Source organism: Corella eumyota, chromosome 7 (genome assembly GCF_963082875.1).
Source record: "Corella eumyota chromosome 7, kaCorEumy4.1, whole genome shotgun sequence".
In the NCBI taxonomy this organism is placed as follows: domain Eukaryota; kingdom Metazoa; phylum Chordata; class Ascidiacea; order Phlebobranchia; family Corellidae; genus Corella; species Corella eumyota.
In genome coordinates, this window is record NC_137496.1 from 10505902 (window position 1) to 10533419 (window position 27518).

At 31.3% G+C, this 27518-nt stretch overlaps 5 protein-coding genes across 5 annotated transcripts; 1 reads left to right on the forward strand and 4 right to left on the reverse strand.

Moving 5' to 3' along the window:
• Positions 1-3282: 3282 nt before the first annotated feature.
• On the reverse strand, positions 3283-7908 carry LOC145760328 (uncharacterized). Its single transcript, XM_082574191.1, has 4 exons — positions 7841-7908; positions 5704-7668; positions 4514-4972; positions 3283-4459 (listed from the first exon to the last, which is right to left on the reverse strand). The coding sequence occupies exons 1-4, from the start codon at positions 7899-7901 to the stop codon at positions 3387-3389; spliced, it is 3558 nt and encodes a 1185-aa protein (XP_082430317.1). The 5' UTR covers positions 7902-7908; the 3' UTR covers positions 3283-3386.
• A 1532-nt stretch (positions 7909-9440) lies between these two features.
• Positions 9441-16639, reverse strand: LOC145759992 (E3 ubiquitin-protein ligase TRIM71-like). Its single transcript, XM_082573856.1, has 11 exons — positions 15709-16639; positions 15212-15361; positions 14993-15105; positions 14526-14700; positions 14313-14436; positions 13259-13508; positions 12612-12939; positions 12094-12276; positions 11679-11865; positions 11251-11423; positions 9441-10915 (listed from the first exon to the last, which is right to left on the reverse strand). The coding sequence occupies exons 1-11, from the start codon at positions 16096-16098 to the stop codon at positions 10700-10702; spliced, it is 2289 nt and encodes a 762-aa protein (XP_082429982.1). The 5' UTR covers positions 16099-16639; the 3' UTR covers positions 9441-10699.
• Positions 16640-17361: 722 nt separating this feature from the next.
• On the reverse strand, positions 17362-18853 carry LOC145760329 (carbohydrate sulfotransferase 14-like). Its single transcript, XM_082574192.1, has 3 exons — positions 18758-18853; positions 18291-18475; positions 17362-18168 (listed from the first exon to the last, which is right to left on the reverse strand). The coding sequence occupies exons 1-3, from the start codon at positions 18851-18853 to the stop codon at positions 17397-17399; spliced, it is 1053 nt and encodes a 350-aa protein (XP_082430318.1). The 3' UTR covers positions 17362-17396.
• A 1331-nt stretch (positions 18854-20184) lies between these two features.
• LOC145760018 (translocon-associated protein subunit alpha-like) lies at positions 20185-23501 on the forward strand. Its single transcript, XM_082573884.1, has 8 exons — positions 20185-20308; positions 20694-20809; positions 20907-20988; positions 21219-21349; positions 21466-21597; positions 21810-21889; positions 22362-22561; positions 22859-23501. Exons 1-8 carry the CDS (start codon positions 20236-20238, stop codon positions 22924-22926), a joined length of 882 nt encoding a protein of 293 aa, XP_082430010.1. The 5' UTR covers positions 20185-20235; the 3' UTR covers positions 22927-23501.
• On the reverse strand, positions 23409-26684 carry LOC145760012 (cilia- and flagella-associated protein 263-like). Its single transcript, XM_082573877.1, has 9 exons — positions 26511-26684; positions 26235-26361; positions 25626-25796; positions 25188-25343; positions 25031-25111; positions 24422-24577; positions 24229-24336; positions 23692-23847; positions 23409-23578 (listed from the first exon to the last, which is right to left on the reverse strand). Exons 1-9 carry the CDS (start codon positions 26618-26620, stop codon positions 23489-23491), a joined length of 1155 nt encoding a protein of 384 aa, XP_082430003.1. The 5' UTR covers positions 26621-26684; the 3' UTR covers positions 23409-23488.
• Positions 26685-27518: the final 834 nt, after the last annotated feature.

Below are 27518 nucleotides of genomic sequence, written 5' to 3' on the forward strand. Positions count from 1 at the left end.
AATGTATAAATATGCTATCATAGTAAACATTAAATCACTATACTTTTAACATATGATTGTATTTATATACATGACAGTAATACGTAAATATGTTCATTGTGCTATGTAATACATAGACCGGAACAACGTATAGTTTATTAATTATAACCCTTTATCTAAACTACATATATCACGCGTGCACAAATTCTAGGTATTGCGATTCTTACATAACTTTGTGTTGCAGACAGGGTTTTAAATTAATTTTACTTAGGTTATTACCTAATTTTTTTCAAAATTTAAACACTACTTAAAACAATTAAAATTTGAGTATTAAGATTTTTGTTTTTACTTATTATAAAGCGCAATACGTAATACAGTGATATAGCTTGTTTAAGCCAAAAACTTCATGCAATTACCGCTTTAGCTGTTCAAAACGTGACTTCCTTACAAAATATTTAAACCATAAAGCTGCATCTATATATGCAGAGGAATATTAACAGCCAAAAATCGGTAAATTAGTCAGTAATAATATAAACACAAGCCTAACTTTATATTAAAAATTATTAAAAATAACTTCCAAGCCCCAATTACCGTATTATAATTTCTACATTAAAATATTATATTACCAAAAATAGAATTCAAATACTAAAATATTTCACGATATTTAAGTGATAAAAAGATAATAGTTTTTCTTAGCCCGCTGAATTAACATAGCTAGCCTACTGTAAATACTTACTAGCTTATAACAATAGGCCATATTTTCTTATGTGTGCTCGGCCGACAATATTCATAATATTCTAAAAATTACTAAATCAATGCCTAATTTATGTGCTTAAAACTGCAGAAAATGCCAAGTAAAATAGTATTTTATTCTCAAGTTCTTTCTTCTTTCATATCACATCAAAATGTGAAGGTCGTCTGTCTGTTTTTCTGATTTTAACGTGTTGGCTTTCTGTTGGGTTATGACATCACTGCTGTTAGAGACAAAATAGAAAGAATCTAAACAGAGCGGAAGAGAAGCGCTGCCTTTTTTCTTTCGGAATTCTCTTAAATAAGCACGTGCGTATCATAACAAAATACTTAATTTACATTTTAAATTTTCAGTTTTCACTGGAATTTTAAGGTTAGTGCACGTACTGAAATTTTCTGAAACTATTTTAAATTTTGTGCTGTTGGTGGTAATTTAAAAATTGGAAAAAATGGATGATTTTTTGTTGAATAATTTATCAAAACATTTATTTTGGTTTTTCGCTTTTTCAATTCGCCAACGCGATCGAAAAATTGATTTAAAAAAACGCCAAAAATTATTTCAAATAAAATTTAATTTTAAAAAATATTTTTTAAGTAAATTAAAATTTTTTTCTTACCTTTCAAATTTGTAATGTAGGCTTAACAAATCCGTCATACCTAGCTTATATCCTTTACTATAAGACATATGCTCATATTGACCAAGCAGGCCTAATCCACATATTCTTATTACCTATTCATATGCGTATAAGTGTCTATACTCTTTTACTTATATACAAAATTCGATTATTTTCCCGGTAAGTCTGGAACGTGCGTTTCTAACTTTGGACTTAATTATCACCTGGTTTAGAAATTGTAAATAAATAGGGGGGCGTGTAAAAGTCACGTGAGCATGCGCGTGTGAAAATCTGCGATGTGTATTCGTGCGATATACATTTTAAAGGTAAAATTATTTTTTAATATTATTTTAAAATTTTTGGGGTAAATTTTTTTTGTTAAAAATTTAGTAAAATTGCATTTTATTATAAAACTAACTTTTCAATTTTTAGTTTTAAAATTTTATAAAATTTGGTTTTTAAAAAAATATACATAGTCATTATGATACAAAAATCAAGCATTCGAATTCTTAGAAATTTTTAAAAACGTAACAAATTAACTACTACAGTCGCGTATTATTTCGTAAACAAACGTCGCTATTTTTCATAACTGACGTCACGAAACGAGAGAGCTGATAATGCGAGAGAATTAAATTAAGAAAAAGGGGATAAAGTGTAAATTATTGAGTCGGGCGCATTCGGTTGGTCACGTAGGCTAAATCAAATTTGTTTTTGTTGGATTTTGATACTTGTATTTTGTTTGCAGATGACATTTCCTTTACTATTGGTATGTCAATATTGTGTCTATAGGTTCGCCCTTTGACCTTAAACAAAATATTGTACTTTTATATGACCAGGTTTTTTATTTCTCTTTAAAGCAAGTATGCCAGACAATATTATCACAATGACGTTGCTAGTTCGGCTTAATTTTGCGATGTCATTAAATTAAGGCGATGCGAATTAATCTGATTTGGTGCCAAGGTATTTCCTATATTTGCATGCAAGTCATAATGAGTGGGTGCAATGATATAAAATTCATAGAAATAACCGTCAAAAAATATTAAAAGGCGAAATTTTTAGCTAAAAAACTTATAAATTATTTATTATCAACAATAAAACATTACGTGATGTTTATATAAAGCATTGCTAGATATCATTTTTTATATTTAAAGTCTTTGTAAACATTATAAAAGTAAATTGCCGTTTTTTTGTTGCAAAATTTCAAGTTTTAAAAGCGTAAAAAACAAAACGTGTTTTGTTGTTGTGACTCAGCGGCGCCAACTTACGGCGAAGTAAAACTATAAAAATTTTTGTTGTGGCGCAATTTATCAAGTTGTGTTAGTCTGCTTAAAGCAATCAGGAAAGTTCTTGAATGTTTTTTTAAGTTAAAGCTAACTAGTAGAAATAGTAACTTTGTGTTATATTAATACAGTTTTACATAAATGTTTTGTTGGCAAAGCAGAATGATGAAGTGGTTATGAGGAAATAAAGTACTGTTGTTATTATTTCACCTACTCCCACACATAGAACTTTTCCATGGAAAGTAAAAGGAAATTGCTTCTGTGAGTAATACTTTAATATTATTGATATAAGTTTATTAATATGTTGCATACACATTTATATATACATTTAATTAAAATTCCATTAAGTGTTTAATTATATAAAAAATACCGAAGTTTTAAATGATAAATCGGAAAAAATCTAATTTAATTGTTAACTTTAAATAAAAAGTGATACATAAAAGTTACAATATTTTTTAAACTTAAAATAGAATCACAACCGCTAACACAAATATATCAACTAACACTTATAAAAGTAAATTTACTTTTAAATTTGCTATTTTTATGTTAAGACAATATTTTTACCAAATTAATAAAAATCTAGGATTCAATTAATTCAGGATTACAAGACACTTAACACAAGAAACATAATAGTTTAAGGTTGTTGTAAAGCACATTCATCTATATCCTCGCAGTATTCCCCATTACCACTGAAACCAACATTACACACACATTCATATCCCCCATAAATATTACGACAACTTGCATCTTCATGGCAATAATTTTATGCACATTCATCCAAATCAGCACAATTTTGTCCATCTCCAGTAAAGCCGGTGACACAAGAGCATGTGAAACTACCTTGTGTATTTGTGCACAAGGCATTTGCTTGGCAAGGCTGGCTAGCACATTCATCTTTGTCTATACAGAGTCCACCAGAATATTTAAACCCTTCTGCACATGCACAGATGTAAGAGCCATTTGTGTTAACACAAGTATCGTAAGAAGAGCACAGAGTATTATATTCTTGGCATTCATTGATATCTTGACAATCCAATCCATTACCTGAAAACCCAACTAAACAGCCACAAGCATAACTTCCAGCAGTGTTAATGCAAGTTGCATTTATATGGCAAGCATTTGCCAGAACACATTCATTTACATCTGCACATTCTAATAGGTCACCAGAATAACCACTGTCACATGTACATGTATAACTACCATAAGCATTACTACAAGTAGAATTTGGGTGGCAATAATTTAATGAACACTCATTTATATCTATACAACTACCACCAGGAGGTTGGTGATATCCAATACCACAAGATGAACATTTTCCTCCTTCATGACAAACTGAATATCCATAACTACAATAGTATTCTATGCAATCTTGAGGCAAATAACAAAACTGAGAGTGTTCTTGATCAAATCCCTTCCAGCAATAGCAATGAAAATTTCCCAATTCATTCCAACACCCCCCATTACCACAGTCATATGGATTATTTCCATAACATTCATTGATATCATCACAACCAATCCCATCTCCAGTAAAACCAGGATTACAAGAGCAAGTATAGCTTCCTACAGTGTTGGTACATGTAGCATATTTATTACATAAGTTTGTTGTATTAGAACTACATTCATCAAAATCGCATCTCCCAGATTGACATGCACAATAAAAACTTCCAAGTATGTTAACACAAGTTTCATTTGAATGACAAACTGAACTGGAATTAAAACATTCATTGATATCTTTGCATTGTTGTCCATTTCCAACAAATCCATCTTTGCAAGAACAGTTATAACTTCCAGGTATGTTTAAGCAATCAGCAAAATAACTACAATTATTAACCAAAACTCATTCATTCACATCTTCACATTCAAATAGGTCACCAGAAAAACCACTGTTACATGTACAAGTATAACTACCACGAGTATTACTACAAGTAGAACGTGGATGACAATAATTAAGAAAACATTCATCTATATCTTTACAAATATTCCAATTACCAGGACCCACTACATAACCAAGACCACAACTACATAAACCAGGTTTAAAGCAAATACCATATATACAATCATTGTCATGAACTTTTCGGTCATCAGCTAAACATTGATCTTTTGTTAAACAGTTTCCACCCTGTTTGTCAGTAAATCCAGAATAACAAATACAATAAAAACTTCCAATAGTATTTTGGCAGGATCCATAATCATAGTACCCACAAATGTAATAATTACTACATTCATTAACATCAGTACAAGTTGAACCATCACCAGTAAATCCTTCCCTACATTGGCAAGTAGAGCTTGTGTTTGTGCTCACACAAACTGCATTCTCACTACAGTTGTGGCTTCCAAGGCTGCAGTTATCTAAAACAATTTTCATCTTACAATAATATATACGTAACTAACAAAGCATAAATGTGTTAGCAAAATTTTGCCAAGACTAATAAATTATGTAGTTTATAACTTATGAAGTTAACCTAGTAAAATATTAATTAACTTTTAAGTAATATGTTTATCACTACACTTACATGATGCTTTTGTTGAGCAAAACAATCCAACCCAAATAAACACAAATACCAAAAATAACTTCAACATTTTAAACTATTTCACAACTGAATATTTAATTCACTTTAAAACCATTGATATAGGAAATATGAAGGAATCAACCCACCTAATGTTTATAGCTGGAAACCCACATGGAAAGTAAAAGGAAATTGCAACTGTAAGTAATACTTGTAATACCAGCTATCTTGTAGATATGATATATAAGCTACCAACAACATAGCAAAATTAATTAATATTTAAATACATCAGTTAATACATAATTATTTTTTTATTTTACTCATTTTTTATTGAAAATTTTCAAAGGAAAGTAAGCATTTGAAAAGTCAAATTTTAAATATTTATAAATAAAAGATTATTAAATAATATGTAAAAGATACAATACCAAAAACTACAGAACAACAAGAACATTAATTTTTATATTTTTTATGTAATAACATTTGAACTCAAAAATAGTTAATAATCAAGGATTAATAAATTTGTGTTATAAAACATTTTACATAAGAAACTTATACAACAGAACAAAATAGTTTAAGGTTGTTGCCAAGCACATTCATCTATATCCTCACAGTATTCCCCATTACCACTAAAACCAACATTACACACACATTCATATCCCCCATAAATATTACGACGACTTGCATCTTCATGGCAATAATTTAATGCACATTCATCTAAATCAGCACAATTTTGTCCATCTCGAGTAAAGCCGGTGACACAAGAGCATGTAAAACTACCTTGTGAATTTGTGCACAAGGCATTTGCTTGGCAAGGCTGGCTAGCACATTCATCTTTGTCAATACAGAGTCCACCAGAATATTTAAACCCTTCTGCACATGCACAAACATAAGAACCATTTGTGTTAATGCAAGTTTCATGAGTAGAGCACTGAGTATTATATTCTTGGCATTCATTGATATCTTGACAATCCAGTCCATTTCCTGAAAACCCAGCTAAACAGACACAAGTATAACTTCCAGCAGTGTTAATGCAAGTTGCATTTATATGACAAGTGTTCCACAAAATACATTCATTTACATCTTGGCATTTGCTTACGTTGCCAGAATAACCACTCTCACATTCACACAAGTAACTACCAGGAGAGTTTATACAAGTTGCATTTACATGGCAGGGATTTAAAAAACATTCATTGATATCTTCACAGTGGCGACCATTTCCAGTGAATCCTATTCTGCAAGAACAGTTATAACTTCCTGGTGTATTAATGCAATCAGAATATTGGTTGCAATAATTCTGTAAAACACATTCATTTACATCTTCACATTCATTAAGATCACCAGAATAACTACTGTTACATGTACATGTATAACTACCCCTTGTGTTACTACAAGTGGAACTTGGATGGCAATAATTTAGAGAACATTCATCTATATCTCGGCAATAACTTCCAGTAGGTTTGTACAAACCTGGACCACAGGATGAACATTTTCCTCCCTCTTTGCAGACTGAATTTCCATTGTGACATCCAGAATAATCCTTCCAACAATCTTCTGGTAAAACGCAACTTTCAGAAAATTCATGATCAAATCCATACCAACAAACACAATGAAAACTCCCCGGTGTGTCATGACAATTACCCCCATAACCACAGTCATAACTTAATTCCCAACATTCATTAATATCTACACAACCCAAACCATCTCCAGAAAAACCAGGGTTACAAGAGCAAGTATAACTTCCTACGGTGTTGTTACATGTAGCATATTTGTCATGGCATAAGTTTGTTGTATTTGAACTACATTCATCAAAATCAGTGTAGCCTGGTTCACCAGATTTAGATTTACAATAAAAACTTCCAAGTATATTAACACAAGTTTCAAATGAATGACAAACTAAACTTGAATTAAGACATTCATTGATATCTTCACATTGTTGTCCATTTCCAGTAAATCCATCTCTGCAAGAACACTTATAACTTCCAGGTGTGTTAATGCAATCAGCAAAGTAGTTACAAGTATTTTGTAAAACACATTCATTCACATCTTCACATTCAAGTAGGTCACCAGTATAACCACTGTCACATGTACATGTATAACTTCCCCTTGTATTACTACAAGTAGAATTAAGATGACAATAATCAAGAGAACATTCATCTATACCCCTGCAAGTAGTAGAATAAGTAGGATCAGATATAAAACCTGGGCCACAATCACATAAACCAGTTTTAAAGCAAATTCCAGAATCACAATCATGATCATAAACTTTCCGGACATCAGCCAAACATTGATCTTTTGTTAAACAGTTTCCACCCTGTTTGTCAGTAAATCCCTTTGAACATCCACAATAAAAACGTCCATCTGTATTTCGACAATATCCAAAGTCGCCACAAAAATTGTAACTACTTTTACATTCATCAAAATCCATGCATGTTAAACCATCGCCAATAAATCCTTCCCTACATTGGCAAGTGAAACTTGTGTTTGTGTTCACACAAACTGCATTCTCACTACAGTTGTGACTTCCAAGGCTGCAATTATCTAAAGTAAAATGATGAATTCTAGACTTATTTATAATGAATAAAACATCAATTTGGGTGTTTTGTAATTTGCATTAGAAAAAGGCATTACCTAATTCAAAAATAAGTACTTAATAAAAATTATGTGTTTGCAAATAAAATATTTTTCTTTTGATAGATTAAACAAAACTTACATGATGCATATGATAAGTCAAACAATCCAATCCAAATAAACGCAGATAACAATAATAACATTTTTAACTTTTTCACAACTGAATATCTAATTTACTTTTAGACCATTGTTATAGGGATAAAAAGGAATCAACCCACCCAATGTTTATAGCTGGGAACCCACATAAAACTCTTTTGCACTTTGGATGACAGGAAATTGCATCTGTGATTAATAACTTTTACTTTTCAATTTTTATATCAATTTGTTGGTTTAGTATTATAATAAAAATAAACTTGTACAAAGACAATTTGTATGACAATTAGTATTATATATATATTTATTTCATTATATTATTTATATTATATTGACATTCTGTCCCCAAAAACATTGCCAGTATAGCTTTTTTAACTGTTAATTTGTTTATTTATTGGAAGCAGTTGAAATCGAACCAAGGGCTTATGTAGCCCATTTATTTATCTAATTTTCACTTGTTGTTTATTTTTTTTAGAAAAGTAAGGTTGTATTCAAGCAATTTAGGAAATTATAATCAATAATATTCCAAACTACCAAAGGCAACTCAAGACTGGGTCGGGGTAACTGTTAAAGGCAACTCAAACTGCCAAAGGCAACTTAAGACTGGGTCAGGGTAACTGTTTTTACTCTATGTTTAGGTCATGTATTCGACCTTTCCACATCAAGGATAAAGATATATAAAAAAATATGGCACATTAATATAACTTTTTTTTAATATGAACTTATATGATTTGTGATTAAATATTTATTTCCTTCAGCTCCCACTTAAAACTCTTCTGCGCTCTGGATAACAGGAAATTATATATAAGTGAGTAATACATTTACTTTCTAATATTGGTATATGTTTATTATTATATAGCATATACACTTTTATATCATACTTTTATTTATTTAAATAATGCAATAAAAATATGGTTTTAAAAACATTAAATTTTAAATATATATATTTTATTATTAAACAATTTAATATAATTTTTTTAAGTGTTTTGACTTATTAATTCAAATTATTTTGGATGCCATGTTAAGTCCTATTAAAAAAATCAAAATTGAGAATTAAGACATAAAAGTAATATTTTAATTTTAAAATGACTATATTAAGCAAATTACAGAACTATTTAAACAAGAAATTTTATTAGATTTGCATTTTTTTTTCTTGTTTTTAAAATTTGATTTTTATCCTAAAATAAAACTAGTTTAAAGCAGTGATAAATTGATTTATTTACAAGTAAACTTTGGTTTGCAACTTTTTAACAAATTAACATAATAAACTAAAAAAAATACCAAAAAATGCAGTTATGAATCCAGAATAAAACCTTTAAAAATTTTGAATAATGTATATATGTAATATTAAATACTTGAATTTATGAATTTTTTGATAAGCGACCTATTATATCATTTTCTTAATATAAAAATTACATAAAAACTTAACTAATTAAATGTTTATAAACAATAAAATGTTATTGTAATATTTTGCAAATTAAGTTATCAAAAATTCAAAATTTTAATACAGATTTTAAATCAAAATTTCAATTTTTTTTTATAAAAATTATGAATCAATATATTTACAATAATATTAGTTTTGAGTAATTATAAAACACACTAAATAAAATACATTATTTTACAGTCATATTTACATTTAAAAACACTATGTGTTAAGTTTTGGAACTCCTAGTTTTTGGAACTTTAAGTAAATAGTGCACGAACAGATATACAACTTATACAAACGACATTTTGCTTAGCATTTAACAACAAATATAATAAAACAGCAAGCAAATAAAATTTTAAGATATTGTTTTTTATGTAAAGGTTCTGTCGGTATTAAATACACTATTACATGTTAGTTATTGAGTACTTAAAAATAATATAATTTTTTTGAGGCTAACAATAATATAAAGTGTCCTATAGCAAGATTCAAATTTAGATAGTCCATTACATCAGATTTAAAATCAAAAATTAATACTAAATACATTTTTATTGCTTTGATATTGGGAGAAAACAAATTGGCAAAATTTTTGTCGTTTTTTGAAATTCCTGATAACGGTTAACTACACTTTGTGCAGATGTTAATGTTAAATGTGCTATGCATATTAACACACTTGAGTTGTTGATTTTGAAAGAGGTAGAGCTTTAATAAAGGATAGCTTTGCAACCTACACATATACATCAATATAAACAGCAACAAAAAAATTTTTACAAAAAAAAGGCAAATTTTTTTTAGATTTTTTTAACTCGATAATAAATACGAATTTTGTACAGAATAGTAATGGCAACATATTTTTGATTAAAGGACTTACACCAGGACAGCAGGTCAACTTTTGTTATTTCCTTGAGGTAATTCCCCTTTAAAAGGTATAATATGAGGTATTAAAAATTAGGAGGTATACAATCAACAAACCAAGATTATTTTCTACGAAAATTAACCAGGTTTGTTGAGATTTTTATTTTATATCGATTTGATTTAAAAACAAAAAATTTCCAAAATTTTTCCGAAAAAAATTTTAAAATCAAGACAGTAATTTTTCTCATATTAAAAAAAAGAAAAATTCTATTTTATACAAACAAAACTACTTAAAAAAAACAATATTTATAAATATGCCCCATTTTTTGTTGAATATTATTCTTCTTACAATGGGGCATATTGAAATATTTAAATAATCAAAGGAACTTTAAACAGCGATTGCAAAGTAAATCTAGCAAAAATGGAACATTTAAGAGAATATATTTATATATAAACAATGAATTTTTGAATGCTAAATGATAAATGGACTTTTATATTATTCTAACTTATATTAAATTGCTTAAAAATTCACTGAAAAAAATTTTAGAAAAATCATGAAAGTTTTTTTTTTTAATAGACAATCACTCTGTTGTTCCCAAAATCGACCACCGCGATCCTACCACAAGGGGTGACGGTGATCCCTGAAGGTCGATCCATCTGCGGCGAACCGTGAAGTGGATTGTTCCCTAACATGGCCACTAGGGTTCCGCTTGGCGTGAAAACTTGCAAGCGATTGTTGCGGGAGTCGGCGACTACAATATTTCCTTCGTTGTCAATAGCAACACCCTGGAATTAATTCAGAAGTAAATTACGATTTATTTTATCTTAGTTTTTAGACTTATTTATCCTCGATGTGGAAAGGTCGACTTCACCGTTTAAACATAGAGTAACATTTGTAACTGCAATCCAGTCTTGAGTTGACTTTGACAGATTGGGATATTATTGATTATTATTAACCGATAATCAAGCTGCTGATTAAGTGTTGGCTCAGCAGGATTTCATAGCACCTTACTTAAAGGCACTACATCATGAGAGCAGTGGGGATCAAACCCAGGACCCCATGTAGTGCAGCCAAGTATTTTAACCACTACAACATACCTTAAGTATAAACATTAACGCACCTGTGGCCTTAGAAATTGTAGACTTTGGCTACCCTCTGCACCCAAGTATCTCGCAGCCATTAAATCCGGTTGAATTATCACAAGTCGATGATTATTGAAGTCAGTTACCACTATCTGACCATCATGTGCAAATGCAATACCACGTGGTGAGTCAAAATGCTTCCACATCGGCCCTAGAATAAAATTAATAAAGTTTTCTTTAAAAAAATATCACTGTCATATTTTTTTTTTGTATTTATTTATTCTTGATGTGCGAAGGTCGACTTCACGAACTAAATGTAGAGTAACATTTGTTACCCTGACCCAGTCTCAAGTTTTCTTTGGCAGTTTGGGATATTATAAATTATAATTGACCGATAATTAAGCTGCTGATTAAATTACATTGTCGATCTTAAAATTTTTTAATATATGTTTTTACTTTTAATTACCTTCAAACCCATATTTGTTGATAAACAGGCCCTCTGAAGAAAAAAGTTGAATTCTATGATTCCTTGTGTCAGTGACGGCAATTATACCGTTTGAGTTGACAGCAACATCCCATGGATAATTAAACTGACCACTTTTGGCTCCCTTTTCACCAAAATTATGCAAGTACGTTCCATCAAATTTAAAAACCTAAATACATTAAATTTTAAAACATAAAAGAAATATATATATTGGAGCTCATTGGTTAATATTGCGATATTACAACAATTAAAATCCCGACCGTAGGGTTGGCTATTGAGTATTCTTTTCATTAGAATAAGGACTTGAACAAGCAAGCACTGGTGACCGAACCCAGGACCTCTTCCGGCAGGGCTTGTATTACTTTATCACTTAGCTAGTATTATACTTTTTATTTACCTGTATTCTGTGGTTGTCTTTATCAACTACAACCACATTGCCTTGCAGGTCAACAGCGACACCCGCTGGACGATCAAATTTACCCGGTTCACTTCCCTGGCTCCCGAATTGATGATGAAAGGTCCCGGTTGGAGAGAAGATTTGGATGCGATTGTTACTCCTGTCTGCTACGATAAGGTATCCCTAAATGAAAAAAGGGTGTTTATTTAGAGAAAAGAATTAACCAGCAGCATGGAGTAGTGGTCAGAACACTTGACTTTGCTACATAAAGTCCTGGGTTTGATTTCAACTGCATTCATGCTGTTGAGCCCTTGAGTAAGGCGCTATAAACAGTATGAACTCCTGCTGAGCCAATACTTAATCAGCAGCTTAATTATCGGGTAATTATAATCTAGACTAAGGTTGGGGTAACGAATTCAACCTTCCCACATCTAGGATAAATAAATATCAAAAAGGGGTAAGAAAATAAAATCAAAAAATTTATTTTCCGGAAAAAACGTAAATTTGTAATTATTTACCTGAGCGTTAGAGCATATTCCCCACGGTCGACACAACTCCCCCGGTTCATCACCTTCTTTCCCAAACACAAAACTTGGCCCGTTCAACCTCTTTGCATAATTCACACTCTGCTTAGCTTTTATAACATAAGGACTCTCGCATATAGGGACCCCTCTGTATGTTACTGATACCAAGTACTCTCCTTCTATTAATAAGTGAGCACGAAATATGTATTGTCCATTTCCACTGTCTATTACGTCGGGGTAAATTGGGGTTAGGTTTGGGGTGCGTAAAAAAACCTCAAATTTTTCGGGTGAGTTTAAAATGGCTGTGTTACCAAGATGATCTCTAAATTATAAAAAATAATTTCTCTTTTAATTTATTTATCCTCGGTGTTGGAAGGTCAACTTCACAACTTAAACATAGGGTAACATTTGTTACCCCGACTCAGTCTCGAGTTGACTTTGCCAGTTTTAAATATTATAGATTATAATTGCTTGATAATTAAGCTGCTGATTAAGTGTTGGCTCAGCAGAAGTTTATTCAATTTTTGACGCCTTACTCAAGGGCGCTACGGCATGAGAGCAGTAGGGATCGATCCCAGAACCTCACGTAGTAAAGCAAAATGTTCTGGCCCATAAAACAACACAATTATAAACATATTTACCTTGCAATTATTGTAAACGAAACAGCACTTCCAGACAATACAACATTTGTATTATTATTCGAATTGACCCCATCCCGAGTTAGTAAACTGTGCTGAGCACTGATAGAGCTTTTTATTTCTCCTAGAGAGCTTATAGCAAGATAAAGAGAAGGGTCTGGAACATTTAAGGTAACAACGTCGTCGTCAAATGGGGTAATAGGAGGGTTAACATGAGATAATTTGAGGATCTCTGTTTGAAGTTTATCTTTTGCTGTGGAAATAGTAATTTGGATTAAATGTAGAAGTAAGAATTTTCAAATATATATTTTATTAATTTAACTTTACTGCCTAAACAGGGGACGCGGAATTTGAGGGAATGGAAAATGAAGGAACGGAAATTGAAGGAACGGAAAATGAAGGAACCGGAAAATGAAGGAACGGAAAACGAAGGAACCGGAAAATGAAGGAACGGAAAATGAAGGAACCGGAAAATGAAGGAACGGAAATTGAAGGAAAGTGAAAAAAGGAGAGGCGGAATTCTAAAAAAATAAAACGCGGAAATACCGTTGACTATTTATTTGTATTTAAGTCGATATTATTTTAGAAATAAACGGGCATTTTATAGAAGAGGGTTAGGGTATGCTGGGGTAATAAAAATTAACTCATTATCGCTTATCAGTTCTCAAATAAATGACAGTAAACCTAAATAAACAGTCAACGGTATTTCCGCGTTTTATTTTTTTAGGATTCCGCTACTCCTTTTTTCACTTTCCTTCAATTTCCGTTCCTTCATTTTCCGTTCCTTCATTTTCCGGTTCCTTCATTTTCCGTTCCCTCATTTTCAGTCGACCCCCTAAACATAGAGTAACATTGTAACCCCAACCCAGCCTAAGCATTGTAGTTGGATATTTTGGTATGATAATAGTTTAATTAGCCAATAATTTACCTGCAAAGTGGTTTTGGCTTATGGTAGTAGCAGGGTTTGAACCTACAATCTTGTGTAGTAAAGCCAAGTGTTCTAACCACTACATCATGCTGCCGGAAAATGATAAATATATCCCCAAACTAAAATTACCTTTGTTAATGTTCGTTCCATTTCCAGTTTTAATCAATTCTTTAGTGTCTTCAACACTAAGTTTTAAGTTACATGAATATTGTTTCAATTTCTCGATTTGCGCGTTAAGAATCCGACATTTTGCCTGCAATAAAACAGCATTTATTTCAATATCTTAAAAATATATAAAAAGAGGCGCATGGCAACTTTTTTTGACGTTATTTTTTTACCCACCATTCTGACTTGGTCAACTTCGTTAATTAGATCTCTTTCTCTTTGTTCCAAAGCGACCATGTGGTTATGTATCATTGACCTAACTTCAGTGATTGTATTTTTACTTCTTGCTAGAACTTGGTCCATCATTTGTTGAACTTCGAGTGTGCATTGCTCTATCTTTTCAAGACTTTTTCTACAAAAAATCACCTGGTTAACTAGGAATAAAATCGCCAACAGCGTGGTGTAGTGATCAAAACACTTTGCTTCACCAAATAAGGTCCTGGGTTTGATCCCTGCTGCTCTCATGCTGTAGTCCCCTTAAGTAAGGTCCTGTAAACTCCTGCTAAGCCAACACCTCATCAACAGGTTAATTTTTAGGCAACTCAAGACTTGGTCGGGGTAACTGATGTTACTCTATGTTTAGATCACGAAGTCAACCTTCCCACATCGGGGAAAAAAATATGAAAAAAAATCAGGTGACTTACTGTACATCATTTATAATGGAAAGCGTAGCAGTTTTATTTCCGTCAACAGATTGATGTAGATACTGGAAATCGTGCCCATTATGGTCATATAATATGCACTGGTTGCAAATAGCCTTAAAAGGAAGATTAAACATAAGTTAGAGGTCCATTATTTTAAAGGTATGTTTAACTTACACTTATATTCTTTCTATATAGGTATAACAGTTAAGCTAGTCTTACCACAGAGCATGTATTACAGAATACATTATGCAGAGTTTCAGTTGAGTGGATTAAACATAAGTTAAAAGGGTTTTCATTTGGAGGGGGAGATAAGAGGTATGGGAGCATGTGGTGATGGTTGTCCGACATTATTTCAGTTTTTTCTGAGGCCTAAACAAATAGAAGATTTTTATAAAAAGAATTTTGAGCCTGATATACTTTGTTAACATACAACTTGGGGGCGTTACAACATGGAAGAAGTCGTGGGTTCAATCCCCACTGCTCTCATGCTGTAGCACCCTCGAATAAGGCGCTCTAAAGGGTATAAACTCCTGCTGAGCCAGCACGAAATCAGCAGCGTAATTACCGGGCAATTATAATCTATGATATTACAAACTGCTAAAGACTGGGTCAGAGTAACTGATGTTACTCTATGTTTAGGGCGCGCATTTGACCTTCCCACATCGAGGATAAATATATATAAAATGTTAAGAACATTTAAAAAATGGTTTTACTACCTTAATTATTGTATGATCTCTAGTTAGTCTAACTCTGTAGTGAGCAGAGACGCATCGTTGACATAAATGCTCCTGGCAGTCTTTACAATACGAGTCAGCTTGTATTCCATCATCACACGTGCAACTTTGTTTCTTCTGATCTTTAGTGTCATCTTGTATTGACATTGCTTCAAAAATACTCCCGATTAGAAACGACGGAAAGGCGGCTTCGTTTTGCTGCGATTGCAGCGTCTCGCTTGCGTTTGACTGCGTAAATAAACTATAACCGTTCAACATATTTTCGAGATTTGCGTTGGATCTTTGTATGTTAGTAGAGGTAGACGTTGAAACGTGATTATTGTCTGAAAATTGAGGCATCAAGCCGTTTAAATGCTCAAATGGCCTTGCCATACTATCCACACAGTTATTTATTTCATCATTATTAGCACAATTTTTGTTGTTTCGAATTAATTGAGTGTTCAGATTGGGTTGAGATTTTAAAAGTACATTATATGCACTGAGAGGTTTGTAGGTATTGAGGTATTGGAATCTGCAAGAGTCACTACGTGACAAGATTAATTCATTGAAATTTTTTGCATTTTAATGCGGAAAACATTTGAGGTAGGGTTGAAACTAAATGAAAAAATTTTGGTCGTTAAAAATTAGTTTTAAATGTCGTTTTTTTTGTATAATGAACAAGCAGCTTATGACAATAAAAACACCGACAAGGGGTTAATTTTTAACCCCTGACCATTTTATTTTTAACCCCCCTCTTCCAATTTTCTAACCCTTTTATAAAGTTTGTCAGTTTTTTTCTAATTAACAAAGTTTCATAATAACAATTCCTTTCTATATTGGTCACATTTAGCTATAACCCCAATTTATTTTGTGCCAAATTCTTTTATATATTTTATGTTTTAAATTAAGATTATTTTATTGCTGTAGTTTTTGTAATAAATATTAAGAAATGCTTCTATTCTTGAACAGTTTTTTGCTGAAAATAATAATTAAACAGGGGTTATATCTGCACTATGTGTCACATTTAAAAACAGGGATTTTCTTATTAATATGCGCCACAGAATATGAATTTTTTTTTCAATAGAGTTACGTTGAAATAATATTTATATATTAATTAATAGAAGGGGGTATATATTAATTATTTTTTTAATTAGGTGGTATTGTGTACACAGCTTTTTAAGGATTGTCTTTTTTAAGTTTTGCAAGCAAGCTGCTGTTTGTAGATCATATACTCGCAGATAAGTGTCTATTCGTATAACATATATAAATATGCGCTGTACAATAGCCCTTTATCTAAAAGACAATACGGAATGGAGACGATGGGAATCGAACCAAAGACTTTGCAACGTAAGGTCGAAGCGCCTTAACCACTACGCCACGCTGCCAATTATTATACGGATGTACGTCAACGTCGTCATTAGATAAATATAAGGTATTACACTTAAACATAGACTTATTTAACCGCCTAATTAACTTAATTATAATGTATTAAAGAGATGTTAATGTATTTGTTTTAATTAGATAGATATCTGTCTGGGCATTAAAATCGAAATAACAAACTACTTGACAATAATACTTATATGAAATTAATGTATTGAAAAAGCATAAATTAAAAGAAGCAAAATACAAAAAATAAATTCTAAATAGCACTATAAATTACTTCTATAATTAAATATAAAACTAAATTTTATTTAAAATTGAGGAGGTGGCGCATAATCAAACAAGTCGTAATCATTTTTATAATAATGATATAACTGATTTACTAAATGTGGCTTAACTTTAGAATAATATTCCATATTCAATGAACTATACTTTTTATCACTTTTGTTGTTTTTTACTACGACTACTTCGTTCCCTTTTGGGTATTTAATATGTTTTGGTGCGTTTATGAACTGTAATAGAACGTCTGATTCCTTTTCGACCGTCTCAATTTTAAGTAGAAAGTCGTAGTCAATATTGCAAGGGTAGCATAGATTGCATTGGGGTTCCCAATGTCGTGGCTCGGAGTAATGTGTTGGTACTTCCAAGTAGTCAGGGTCGACCAAATATTTAACGTATTCTTCAAATGTCGGCACGTCAGTTGTTTTAGTACCCTCCTCAACGTTTTTGCCAGTCGAGTTTCTGTACCGCGTTACAATTCTTTTCGCCAGTGCTTTAAAAACTGACGTTGCTTGACCTTTATGGGGCAGAAACTTGTCTTTATAAGCCGATAAAGACCGTGAAAATGGTTCTCGGACGACCATGTATTTAGTATAGGAACTTAAGACTCGTTCTCTTTCTGCTTTGTTGAGATAGGAAAGTAGTAGAAGCGGTTTTTCGTGTATGTTCTTAACGTCTACTGTAGTATTGTCGTGTTCTAACCAAGCGAATATCTTTAACCAGTTGCTAGTACCGACTTTGGGCAGCTGACAATACAGTAATTTGTATTTATGTGAAACATAGATCCAAGGCCATTCCGTATTTCTAAAATCAAGAAGTAACAAATTGTGCCATTTTCTTTTAGATTTGTTACAATAGACACGTCTATAAATACTTTAAATTATTAGTTGTTATAATTTAAAAGCAAAATTACATATATAACTTACTTTAAGCCTTTAAAGTTAAGGGGTTCGCTATTTTTGCCCGAATCTAAGCACGTTTGTTTCATGTTTTTAGCTCTTTCTCTTAAAACATTTAGCAATTCAGGCTGTTCAACTAGTAGTTCGTTTGTATTTCGAAGCTGAGTTGTTGTTGTTATGCTTCGAATGTTGTTCGATTTAACCAAAAATTCCTAAAAATTTGTCAGTTAAAGCAATAATCATACAATATGATTAAAGTGTTTATCAGTTTAATTTTTAAAACAGTAAGCTTATCACAATTATGAAATAGATACTTAAATACTAATACTGTATTTACATAGTAACTATTTGACAAAATTACACAAGCATTTAGTATTTCAAATTTTATAATTTTCTTAACACTTTTTTCAAATTTTCAAATTTATAATTTTCTTAACACTTTTTCAAATTACTATAATACTTTACTGTAAAGTTAAAGTAAAGTAATAACCCACCTTGTAATTTAATTTAAATGTGACAAAGCATATAAAAAACAAGTTAACGAACAAGACACTGCATAGCATAAAACTTCTTAACCGTATCCGAACCATTTTGCCTTCACTATTAAAACACCCCGCTTACATAGTTTTTAGTATAGCCACCTATAAAATAACAATAAAGTTCCTTTAATGTTTACTAAGCAAACAAAATACTTTAAGTGATCTCAGTACAACTTTTATTTACTTGAATGAAAATGTTGGCTTAAGCGACTTTTTCTTTTTTGTATTATGTCCTCAAAAAAATTAAATCTAAAAAAGTTAGAACCGACTCACTAAATTTTTACGCTAGATTTTGTACTAACTGGGTCTTGTTACTAAATATAGTTTAACTAAAGCTTACTTAATAGCCCTAACATTAAAGTTAATTTAATACGGAAATAATGTACTTTTTTATTGGACTATGATCAACTAAAATTTATCCGAAATAGCTGAAAAAAATTGCACTTGTAAATCTGGCTGTTATATTTTTACCTTTAGTTTGTATTAGTTATCTATTTTATATTTTTATACCACTTAGCACATTTAATATTTTAAATGCTTTTAAATAAATACCAACATTCTTAATTATACAGATTATATGACGTCATATTTTAATTCCGAACACACTTGTTTTTCTAATAAATTCTTAGATGTGATTTTATATTGTTAAAATTTCTTCAGCTACTTAAGATTATTTCTGCCCCTAGTCTTACATTTCATAACCACGTCACCTTTTTAATAACTCGCAATCTGAGTTAATTATTAGCGATAACTATAACATTAAACGATTAAGCAGGGGAGTTCTTTGGATATATGTACGTTAAATGTTTTTAAACACATCAAGTTAAAAATTTAAAGTTTTATTATATATTATTGTTTAGAATATTTTTGTATTTAAGTATTTTAAAATACATTATTTTATACAGTTTTAAGAATATATTTTAATGTTTTTTTGTAACTTTTGGTTATTTAATCTCGCGCGCCAAATGTGGCCACACTTCACCTACGTGTAAATCGTTGATGACGTCAATTTTGTCATGGTCTAGTGACGCTTCCACGCACCGGCTTTCGTTTACGATTTTGACGTTTTCGATGAAAAAAAGTTTCAGGGGGATCGTATTTATTTGTTACTACATGTTTGCGAGCTGTATACAGTTAATTGTAAGTGCCTAAGGTATTAAGCAGTTAGCGTAACGGTTTGCTTGTCAGATATTTATTTAATTTAGTAAAAAAATTGCAAAAAACGACAAAATTTAATTTTTTTCACTTGACAGTCAATTTTTTATTTTTTTGTAAATTTTTTCCTTTGACTGTTTAAACTATCTAAATATAAAAAAAATAATTAACAAATTTAAATTTTAATTATTTTACCTGATTTAATTAGTTTTTTATTTTATATTTTTAGGAAATATTTTTATAAAGTTCGTTTTAGTTAATATAAATTTCTATCAAATATGTTTAAATTATTGCCAAATCTTACTTTACTTTTTCTATTTGCTTTAACCACTGCACCATTCATTCAAAAAGGTAATTATTAATATTTTTGAAACTAATTTGTCTAAATGTGTTCCGCAATTTTATTTTTTTATTAAGAATTTACAAAATAGTATACTGTCAGCTTGATGTTGTGGTTGGAACACCTGGCTTCAACACATGGGGTCCTGGTTTCGATCCCCACTGCTCTGATGTAGCACCCTTAAAAAAGGCCCTGAAAACCGTATAAAGTCCTGCAAACCAAAAAAAGAATCAGCAGTTTAATTATTGGACCATTATAATTAATACTGTCCCAAACTGCCAGTCAACGTAAGACTGGGTCAGGGTAACAGAGGTTACTCTTACGTTAAGGTCGTAAGTCGGCCTTCGAGGATAAATAAATACTAAAATAAATATTAACTCATTTTTTTATTTTTAGTTTATGCCGAGGAAGATGTTGTTGAAGATGAGGAGGAAGGAGAGGTAGAAGAAGAAGATGATGATGAAGGAGTCGTTGAGGAAGAAGGAGAAGAGGAAGATAATGCTCCGGCAGCGGTAAGTTAGTCAAACTTCATCAAAAAAAATTATATATATAATAAAAATTAAAAAAAATTTTTTTGGAGGACTCTTTTTATCTTATTTGATATTTCAGGGAGAAGAGGAAGATGAAGTGGAAGTCATCACAGCTCATAGAGAAGCAGACACCAACATTTTGTTTCATACTGGCCCAGAACGTGAGTTTAATCTAATTTTTTCTGGGTTTCTCAAAAAAATCTTTATGGTATGTGGATTAGGATCACTACATGTGGTTCTGGGTTTGATTTCCATTGCTTTAGGATTGCAACATGTGGTCCTAATTTTGATACCCACTGTTTTTAGAGTGTCTATGCTTAAGGAAACCCCCTTGAATTTTGTTTTATATAAAAGTAAATCTTTTTTTTAATCAATAATTTGTACATTTTAGCTGTTCTAATTGCCGGAAAAAAATCCAACGCTTTTATTCACTTTGCCAATACTGGATCAAATAACTTTATTATCACATCCATTGATGCTTCATTCAGATATCCACAAGACTTTTCTTATGTTATTCAAAATGTAAGTGTTAAAAATTACGTAATATTGTCACAACTTTCAACAAATATTTGTTAACGCACCACAAATGGCAGTTTTTTTGTTTTTTTTCTTATAAAAATTTTAACATTTTTTTTTAGTTTACGGTGATTGCTCCGAATAAGATGATCGATGCTGGCAAGGAGGGATCATTCAACTACATCTTTACTCCAGGAGAGTTGGCAGGAGGAAGATCTTTTGGTCTTATCGTCAACGTAAACTACAAAGATGCTGTAAGTTTTTTCGAATAGACCTATCTTGTATTTTTGAGTTGAAGACGGTTGGGGTAAAAGAAAGTTAATTAGAAATATCATTGTTGGTAAAATGGCATTTTCGGACTTACAGTTTTAGAGAAATTTTCATTCAACAATATAGGTATTAGTATATGTCTGTCTAGTATACATATATATACTTCACCTTATAAATTTACAAATTTGTGTTGTAGGAGGATAATGTTTACAGAGATGCAGTTTATAACCAAACTATTCAAGTTATTGAAAATGAAGAAGGAGTAGATGCTGAAACGTAAGTAATCAATGTATAAATTTATCTTTGATGTGGTAAAGTAGACTTTACGGCCTACTCGGAAAGTAACATCAGTTTCCCCGACCCAGTCTTAAGATGACTTTGGGTAGTTTGGGATATTATAAATATTAGTTGCCGATAATTAAGCTGCTAATTAAGTGCCGGCTTAGCAGGAGTTCATTCCGTTTATAGCGCCTTACTTAAGGGTGCTACAGCATGAAAGCAATGTATATTGAACACAGGACCTTATGTTATAAAGCCAAGTGTTCTGACCACTACACCACACTGCTAGTAAATATTATTAAGCTGCTAATTGGTTTTTCGGTCTTACAAAATAAAACACTGTTAGCATTAGACCAAAAATGACATTTAAAAAGTTGGAGACATAGGACCTTATGTGTAGACGTCTAAAGACTATCGAACTTAGTGACAATGTCATCTTATTAATTAAAACAATTTTATTTTTTGTTAGATTCTTCATGACTGTGATGTTATGTGCTGTCGGAGCCCTCATCGTGCTTGGTTTGTATCACACCTTTGGATCAAAGAGGAAGGGAGGCAAGAAGAGGACGACTGTCTCAACCTCCGCCCCCAATTCTCCAGTTGAAATGGGAACCACAAACGGCCCCGTTGACTATCAGTGGATACCTGAAGAGACTCTCAAAGCTATGAGTAAGTTTAATATTTTTAACACACTGCCAAGTTGGTTTAGGTATTTAAATGACAACCCCAAGCTGTGGGTTTGATTCCCACTGCTTCCACGTGTTTTCAGTTTTTTATGCCCAATTTAAAGATATAAAAAAGTATTGAAAGTGACTACCTGAAGCAGTGGGTTTAATCCCCACTGCTTCCACGCTATTTTAGTTTTTTTTTTGGCCAATTTTAAAGACTGTAAGAACTTTACTAAATATTTACAAAATTTTGTATGTTTAGTTTTTAAAAAATCTTTTTTTTGAACATAATTTTTAGAAAACAGCCCCTCACCACGCCGTTCCCCACGGAAACGGGTCACCAGGAAATCTGCTGAGTCAGAATAATATCGCTTCGTTTAAAAATTTGGTTGAATTTTGTAGAAATCACTTTTGGTACGCCAGTACCAATATTCCCTATTATTACGAGCAAATAGTTTCATAATTCTATAATTCTCCCTTAATCTAAAACAATTGTGAAGCTTTAAAAACTGATTACAAAATGAAGCAGCCCGTTTTATGCCTAAAATACGAATTTTGTACTTAAAAATATTAAAATTATGAAGCTTTTTTTACTATATTTGAAGCTTTCTTTTACTGTTTTTTTTTTATTGGAAATTATGAAGCCTCGGTGTAATAATGATTTGGTGATTGGTACAAATATGGTGTTTAACTTTTTTAATTCTTTACTAACAAATCAAAAGTCCGGAAAAAATTGTGCAATTTATCGTTTTTCTATTCTCAAGACTGAAAAAATCTGCCATTTTTAAAGGCCGGTAACTACTTAAAACTATATCAACTGTATTACGTTTTCAACCTAAATGACCAAGGTTTTGCAAACTTCCATTTTTTATTAATTTGTACAACATGAGAAACAGTTTAACTTAAAATTGTGGGGAATAAAGTGAATTTATGATACAATATCAGACATCCAGGTACTTGTTTGCTGATTCTGGGCCCATAGTTGATGCCAGGACTTTCTGTGTGTCTTTAGAGCCATCTGAAAGGGTAAAAATCATGTTAAAACTAGTTTTTAGCTATGAAAAAGTCCACAATATAGTAAAGAAATCCAGAAAAATTGGTGTTAAAAACAGTTTTTTAAATGAATTTTACCTGTGCAATTTCCACTTTTCGTTCCCAGCTTTTGACAGTTTTCTGTAGGTCTCTTAAGTCGGCTTTCTTTACCACATACTCCTGCACATCAGGTACTTTGAAATCTGTCAATCTTTTTCTTAATTTGAAGTTTTTCTTTTCGGCAATAATCCGTTCCTGAAAAAAAAAAATTAATCCTTGATGTTAAAAAGTTATTTTAATAGCCTATACATAGAGTAACATTTGTTACCTAAACCCAGTATCAAGTTGACTTAGGCAGTTCGGGATAAAGAAAATTATAATTTGTAACCTAATTAGAAAAGTATAACCTAATAATTAAGCTGTTAATTAGGCATTAGTTCAGCAGGAGTTCATTTCGTTTATAGTACCTTACTCGAGCACACTGTACCAGATCGAACCAAGAATTTCTTGTAGTAAAGCTGGGGATCGAACCAAGAACTTCTTGTAAAACTAAGTTTTCGAATCATCACACTACTATGCTTGTCTGGTTAAAATTTGGAACTTAAATGTAATTCAAATTTAAAATTGGTTTGTTACCTTTTCAACAGTAATTGTCTCAGCTTCGTTGTTAGCAAGTTTTTCATTTTTCGAAGTAATATCTTTGTGAAGTTCGTCAGCTTCTGCTGTCAACTGGTGCAGATTTTTCTATGAATTTATAACAAAACATTATGCATCTTCATAGCCTAAGTTAAACCCAAATACAATATGAAAAAAAATTAAACAAAATAACCTTCTTTTTGTTGAGTATTTGCAGGGTATCCCCTGCCATTAACTTGAGTCTTAATAACTCTTGATTTTTTTCCTCGATTTTTTCGATATATTGTTGGTTCTCGATCTTGAGTTGATTAAAGTCAACTTCATGAAGGACTTCTCCCATTTCTTCTTTCTATTTGTTATAAAGAGATTATAATTTGATATTGATTAGTAGATAGGTTGACTTCACAGTTTAAGCATGAAGTAAGATAAGTTACCCCTTAAATTTTGTTTTGTATATATCTTTATCCTCGATGTGAGAAGGTCGAATGCACGACCTAAACATAGAGTAACATCAGTTACTCAGACCCAGTTTCGAGTTGCCTGTGGCAGTTTGGGGTATTATAGATTATAATTGCCCAATAATTATGCTGCTGATTAAGTGCTGGCTCAGCAGGAGTTTTTACAGTTTATAGAGCACGAGAGCAGTGGGAATTGAACACACGACATCATAGGGGTGTAGCAAATGTTCTTACCACTACACCACGCTGTTGATTAAAGACAGGACCTTATGTAATTATACCTGTGATTTAATTATTGCATAACATAGTTTTTTTAAAACACATATTGGGAAGTTTTTTAAAACCTGTTTTAACTGTAACTGTAGTTTTTTCTTCTGAACTTTAAGAGTTGAATTCTTCAACCTTAGTTTCTCAATTAAGGTATCCTAAAAAACAAAAATTAAAAATAAATATTTTAAATTGCTTAAATTATTGATAAAAAATCTTTTCACATTTTCTTACCCTCCATCTTAGCTTATCCTCAAAATATCGGACCACTTTTTCGGCCACAACTTTTTCTGTCCTTGGGTTAACAGAACCTTTACAAATATCGCGATCAAACTCATACATTGCTTTCTTAATTTCCGTGATTCGTAATTCTGCTTCTTCTAGACCGGCCTTGGAATAAAAAAAAAAGATTTCAAATTAAAAATGTTTAGTAACTTTACATTAACATTTTTTATAGGCTATTTAATTTTCCAGATATGGAAAGGTCAACTTTACGGCCTAAACATAAATAAAAATTTGCTACCCTAACCCAGTCCCGAGTACAGAAAGTTGCTAGCTCAGCAGAAGTTCATACCGTTTATAGCATCCTACTCAAGGGCACTATAGCATGAGAGCAGTGGGGATTGAACCCAGGACCTTATGTAGTAAAGCCAATATGTCTGTAAAACCCACCCTGTAATTGTCTAGTATTCTCTCAGATTCATCTTTAAACTTGTCAATATCATCTCTTAGTTCCTCTAACTCACGTTGAGCAATATCACATTTCTGTTCTGCAGTCAACTTCAGTAGTTTATCAATTGCACTGCTGCGAGATTTCGATCTTTTTCGATTTCGACCATGAGACTAAAATACATAAAAGTTAAGCTTTAGGGAAAAAACTACTTGATTATTAATTTTTTTGATTCAATGAATTACAGAAGATAACTGAGAACCATAAAGTACAAGAAACTGGCAGCGTGGTGTAGTGGTAAGAACACTTGCTAAACCACACATGAGGTCGTGGATTCAATTCCCACTGACCTCATGCTGTAGCGCCCTTGAGTAAGGCGCTATAAAAGGTATGAACTCCTGCTGAGCCAACCTTTAATTAGCAGTATAACTATTGGGCAATTATAATCTATAATATCCCAAACTGCCACAGGCAACTCGAGACTGGGTCAAAGTAACTGATGTTCATCTATGTTTAAGTCGCGCATTCGACTTTTACACATTAAGGATAAAGATATATACAAAAAATAAAAAGAGAGATCTGCAAGGACTGTTAAGTACAAAATCAAATACCTCCTGGACTTGAGAAACTGGGGTAAAGTAATTTGCTGGTTGAAAATTATTCGTTTCTTTTGGTTCAACCCTTCGATAAAATGTCTCTAACATGTCAAGTTCATTCCGCAAAATATCATTTCCACCTCTATAACAAATAAATTATTTTTATTATATTAAAACAGTAGCTTGGTGTAGTGGTTAGAACACTTGTCTTTAGTACATGATGTTTTGGGTTAGTTCCCAACTGCTTCCATGTTGCGGCACCTTTTTAGAAGTGTTAAAAATTATATTTACATTAAATCTTGTACTTCTTTGAAGAGTTGTTCATCTGATAATTCAGAGAGGGGGTCATCTTGTTGTTCGGTTCCTGTGGTCGCTGATAAAGTGCTTTCCGTGTCGGCCATTTTGTTGGTTTTTTAAAATTCCCAAAACTTGGTATTTTTTAAGTTATAACATTTAGAAATTGTAAATCTTTTTAAATTTTAAATGCATTATATTTTAAATGTAAATTAGTTGGATTCATTAATTTTATAGAATATAAATTGTTAATTTATTTAATTCTTTGACAATATCTTTAACGTTGGAATTTAAAAAATTGACAGCTGGGATTTGTTAATTTAAGTATTATGAATAATTAAATTGTTGATTTTAAACAACAAAATATATGTTTCTTTTATTTAAAAACAATTTTGTAAAAGTTTTAGCCTTAATAATTTTTTTTTGTTTTTAGTTTTGTTAGTTCACCTGGAAACCAGTGTTGTCAAACAAAAAATATATTTTAGTCTCTGGTAAATTTTTACTACCTTATAAAAAGTTGTTTTTATTTTTTTGGTATCTAAAAACTATTGTAAAGTTAATTATTAGAATTTATTTAAGGCCTTTAAAGTGTTTTTGTTGAATTTATTAATCTCAAATTTACTTTTACAGAAAGCTAACCAAAACTATTATGTCTAATTTTATTTATTAATTATATTAATATTTGTGCTTTTTATACTAAAAAGGCACATAATATTGTAATTAATTTTTTATAATTTAAATTAAAACCGAAATTTAAAAATTATTCTTTGTTTTTTGGAAAATTACTGCTCCGCCTGCCATTTTATGTCAAAATCTTCATTTTTCGTAGGCGAGGTAATTTTTCGAGGTGACTCAACTTTTATTAATTTAATTTGATTCATTTTGGCTGTGACGTAAACCTAAAAAAAGTTGCCACATGGAATTTCTTAGACAGGGAAGATTATATTTTTAGATATTTTAAAAATCAAGTTGATAAGTTAGGTTGAATTATATATAGCATATCGA

Coding starts and splice junctions, on each gene's coding strand:
- LOC145760018 (XM_082573884.1), top strand. CDS start 20,236: ATGTTTAAATTATTGCCAAATCTTACTTTACTTTTTCTATTTGCTTTA. Junction 20,810..20,906: donor AAGATAATGCTCCGGCAGCG/GTAAGTTAGTCA, acceptor TTGATATTTCAG/GGAGAAGAGGAAGATGAAGT. Junction 20,989..21,218: donor GTTTCATACTGGCCCAGAAC/GTGAGTTTAATC, acceptor TGTACATTTTAG/CTGTTCTAATTGCCGGAAAA.
- LOC145760328 (XM_082574191.1), bottom strand. CDS start 7,901: ATGTTATTATTGTTATCTGCGTTTATTTGGATTGGATTGTTTGACTTA. Junction 4,973..5,703: donor ATGTGCTTGGCAACAACCTT/AAACTATTTTGT, acceptor AAATTGTTTTAG/ATAACTGCAGCCTTGGAAGC. Junction 4,460..4,513: donor TGGTAGTTATACTTGTACAT/GTAACAGTGGTT, acceptor TGAATGAATGAG/TTTTGGTTAATAATTGTAGT.
- LOC145759992 (XM_082573856.1), bottom strand. CDS start 16,098: ATGGCAAGGCCATTTGAGCATTTAAACGGCTTGATGCCTCAATTTTCA. Junction 11,866..12,093: donor AAGACAACCACAGAATACAG/GTAAATAAAAAG, acceptor TAATGTATTTAG/GTTTTTAAATTTGATGGAAC. Junction 11,424..11,678: donor CAACAAATATGGGTTTGAAG/GTAATTAAAAGT, acceptor ATTTTATTCTAG/GGCCGATGTGGAAGCATTTT.
- LOC145760329 (XM_082574192.1), bottom strand. CDS start 18,853: ATGGTTCGGATACGGTTAAGAAGTTTTATGCTATGCAGTGTCTTGTTC. Junction 18,476..18,757: donor CATTTAAATTAAATTACAAG/GTGGGTTATTAC, acceptor ACAAATTTTTAG/GAATTTTTGGTTAAATCGAA. Junction 18,169..18,290: donor CTTAACTTTAAAGGCTTAAA/GTAAGTTATATA, acceptor TCTTGATTTTAG/AAATACGGAATGGCCTTGGA.
- LOC145760012 (XM_082573877.1), bottom strand. CDS start 26,620: ATGGCCGACACGGAAAGCACTTTATCAGCGACCACAGGAACCGAACAA. Junction 24,337..24,421: donor AAATACTCAACAAAAAGAAG/GTTATTTTGTTT, acceptor ATAAATTCATAG/AAAAATCTGCACCAGTTGAC. Junction 23,848..24,228: donor AGACAATTACTGTTGAAAAG/GTAACAAACCAA, acceptor TTTTTTTTTCAG/GAACGGATTATTGCCGAAAA.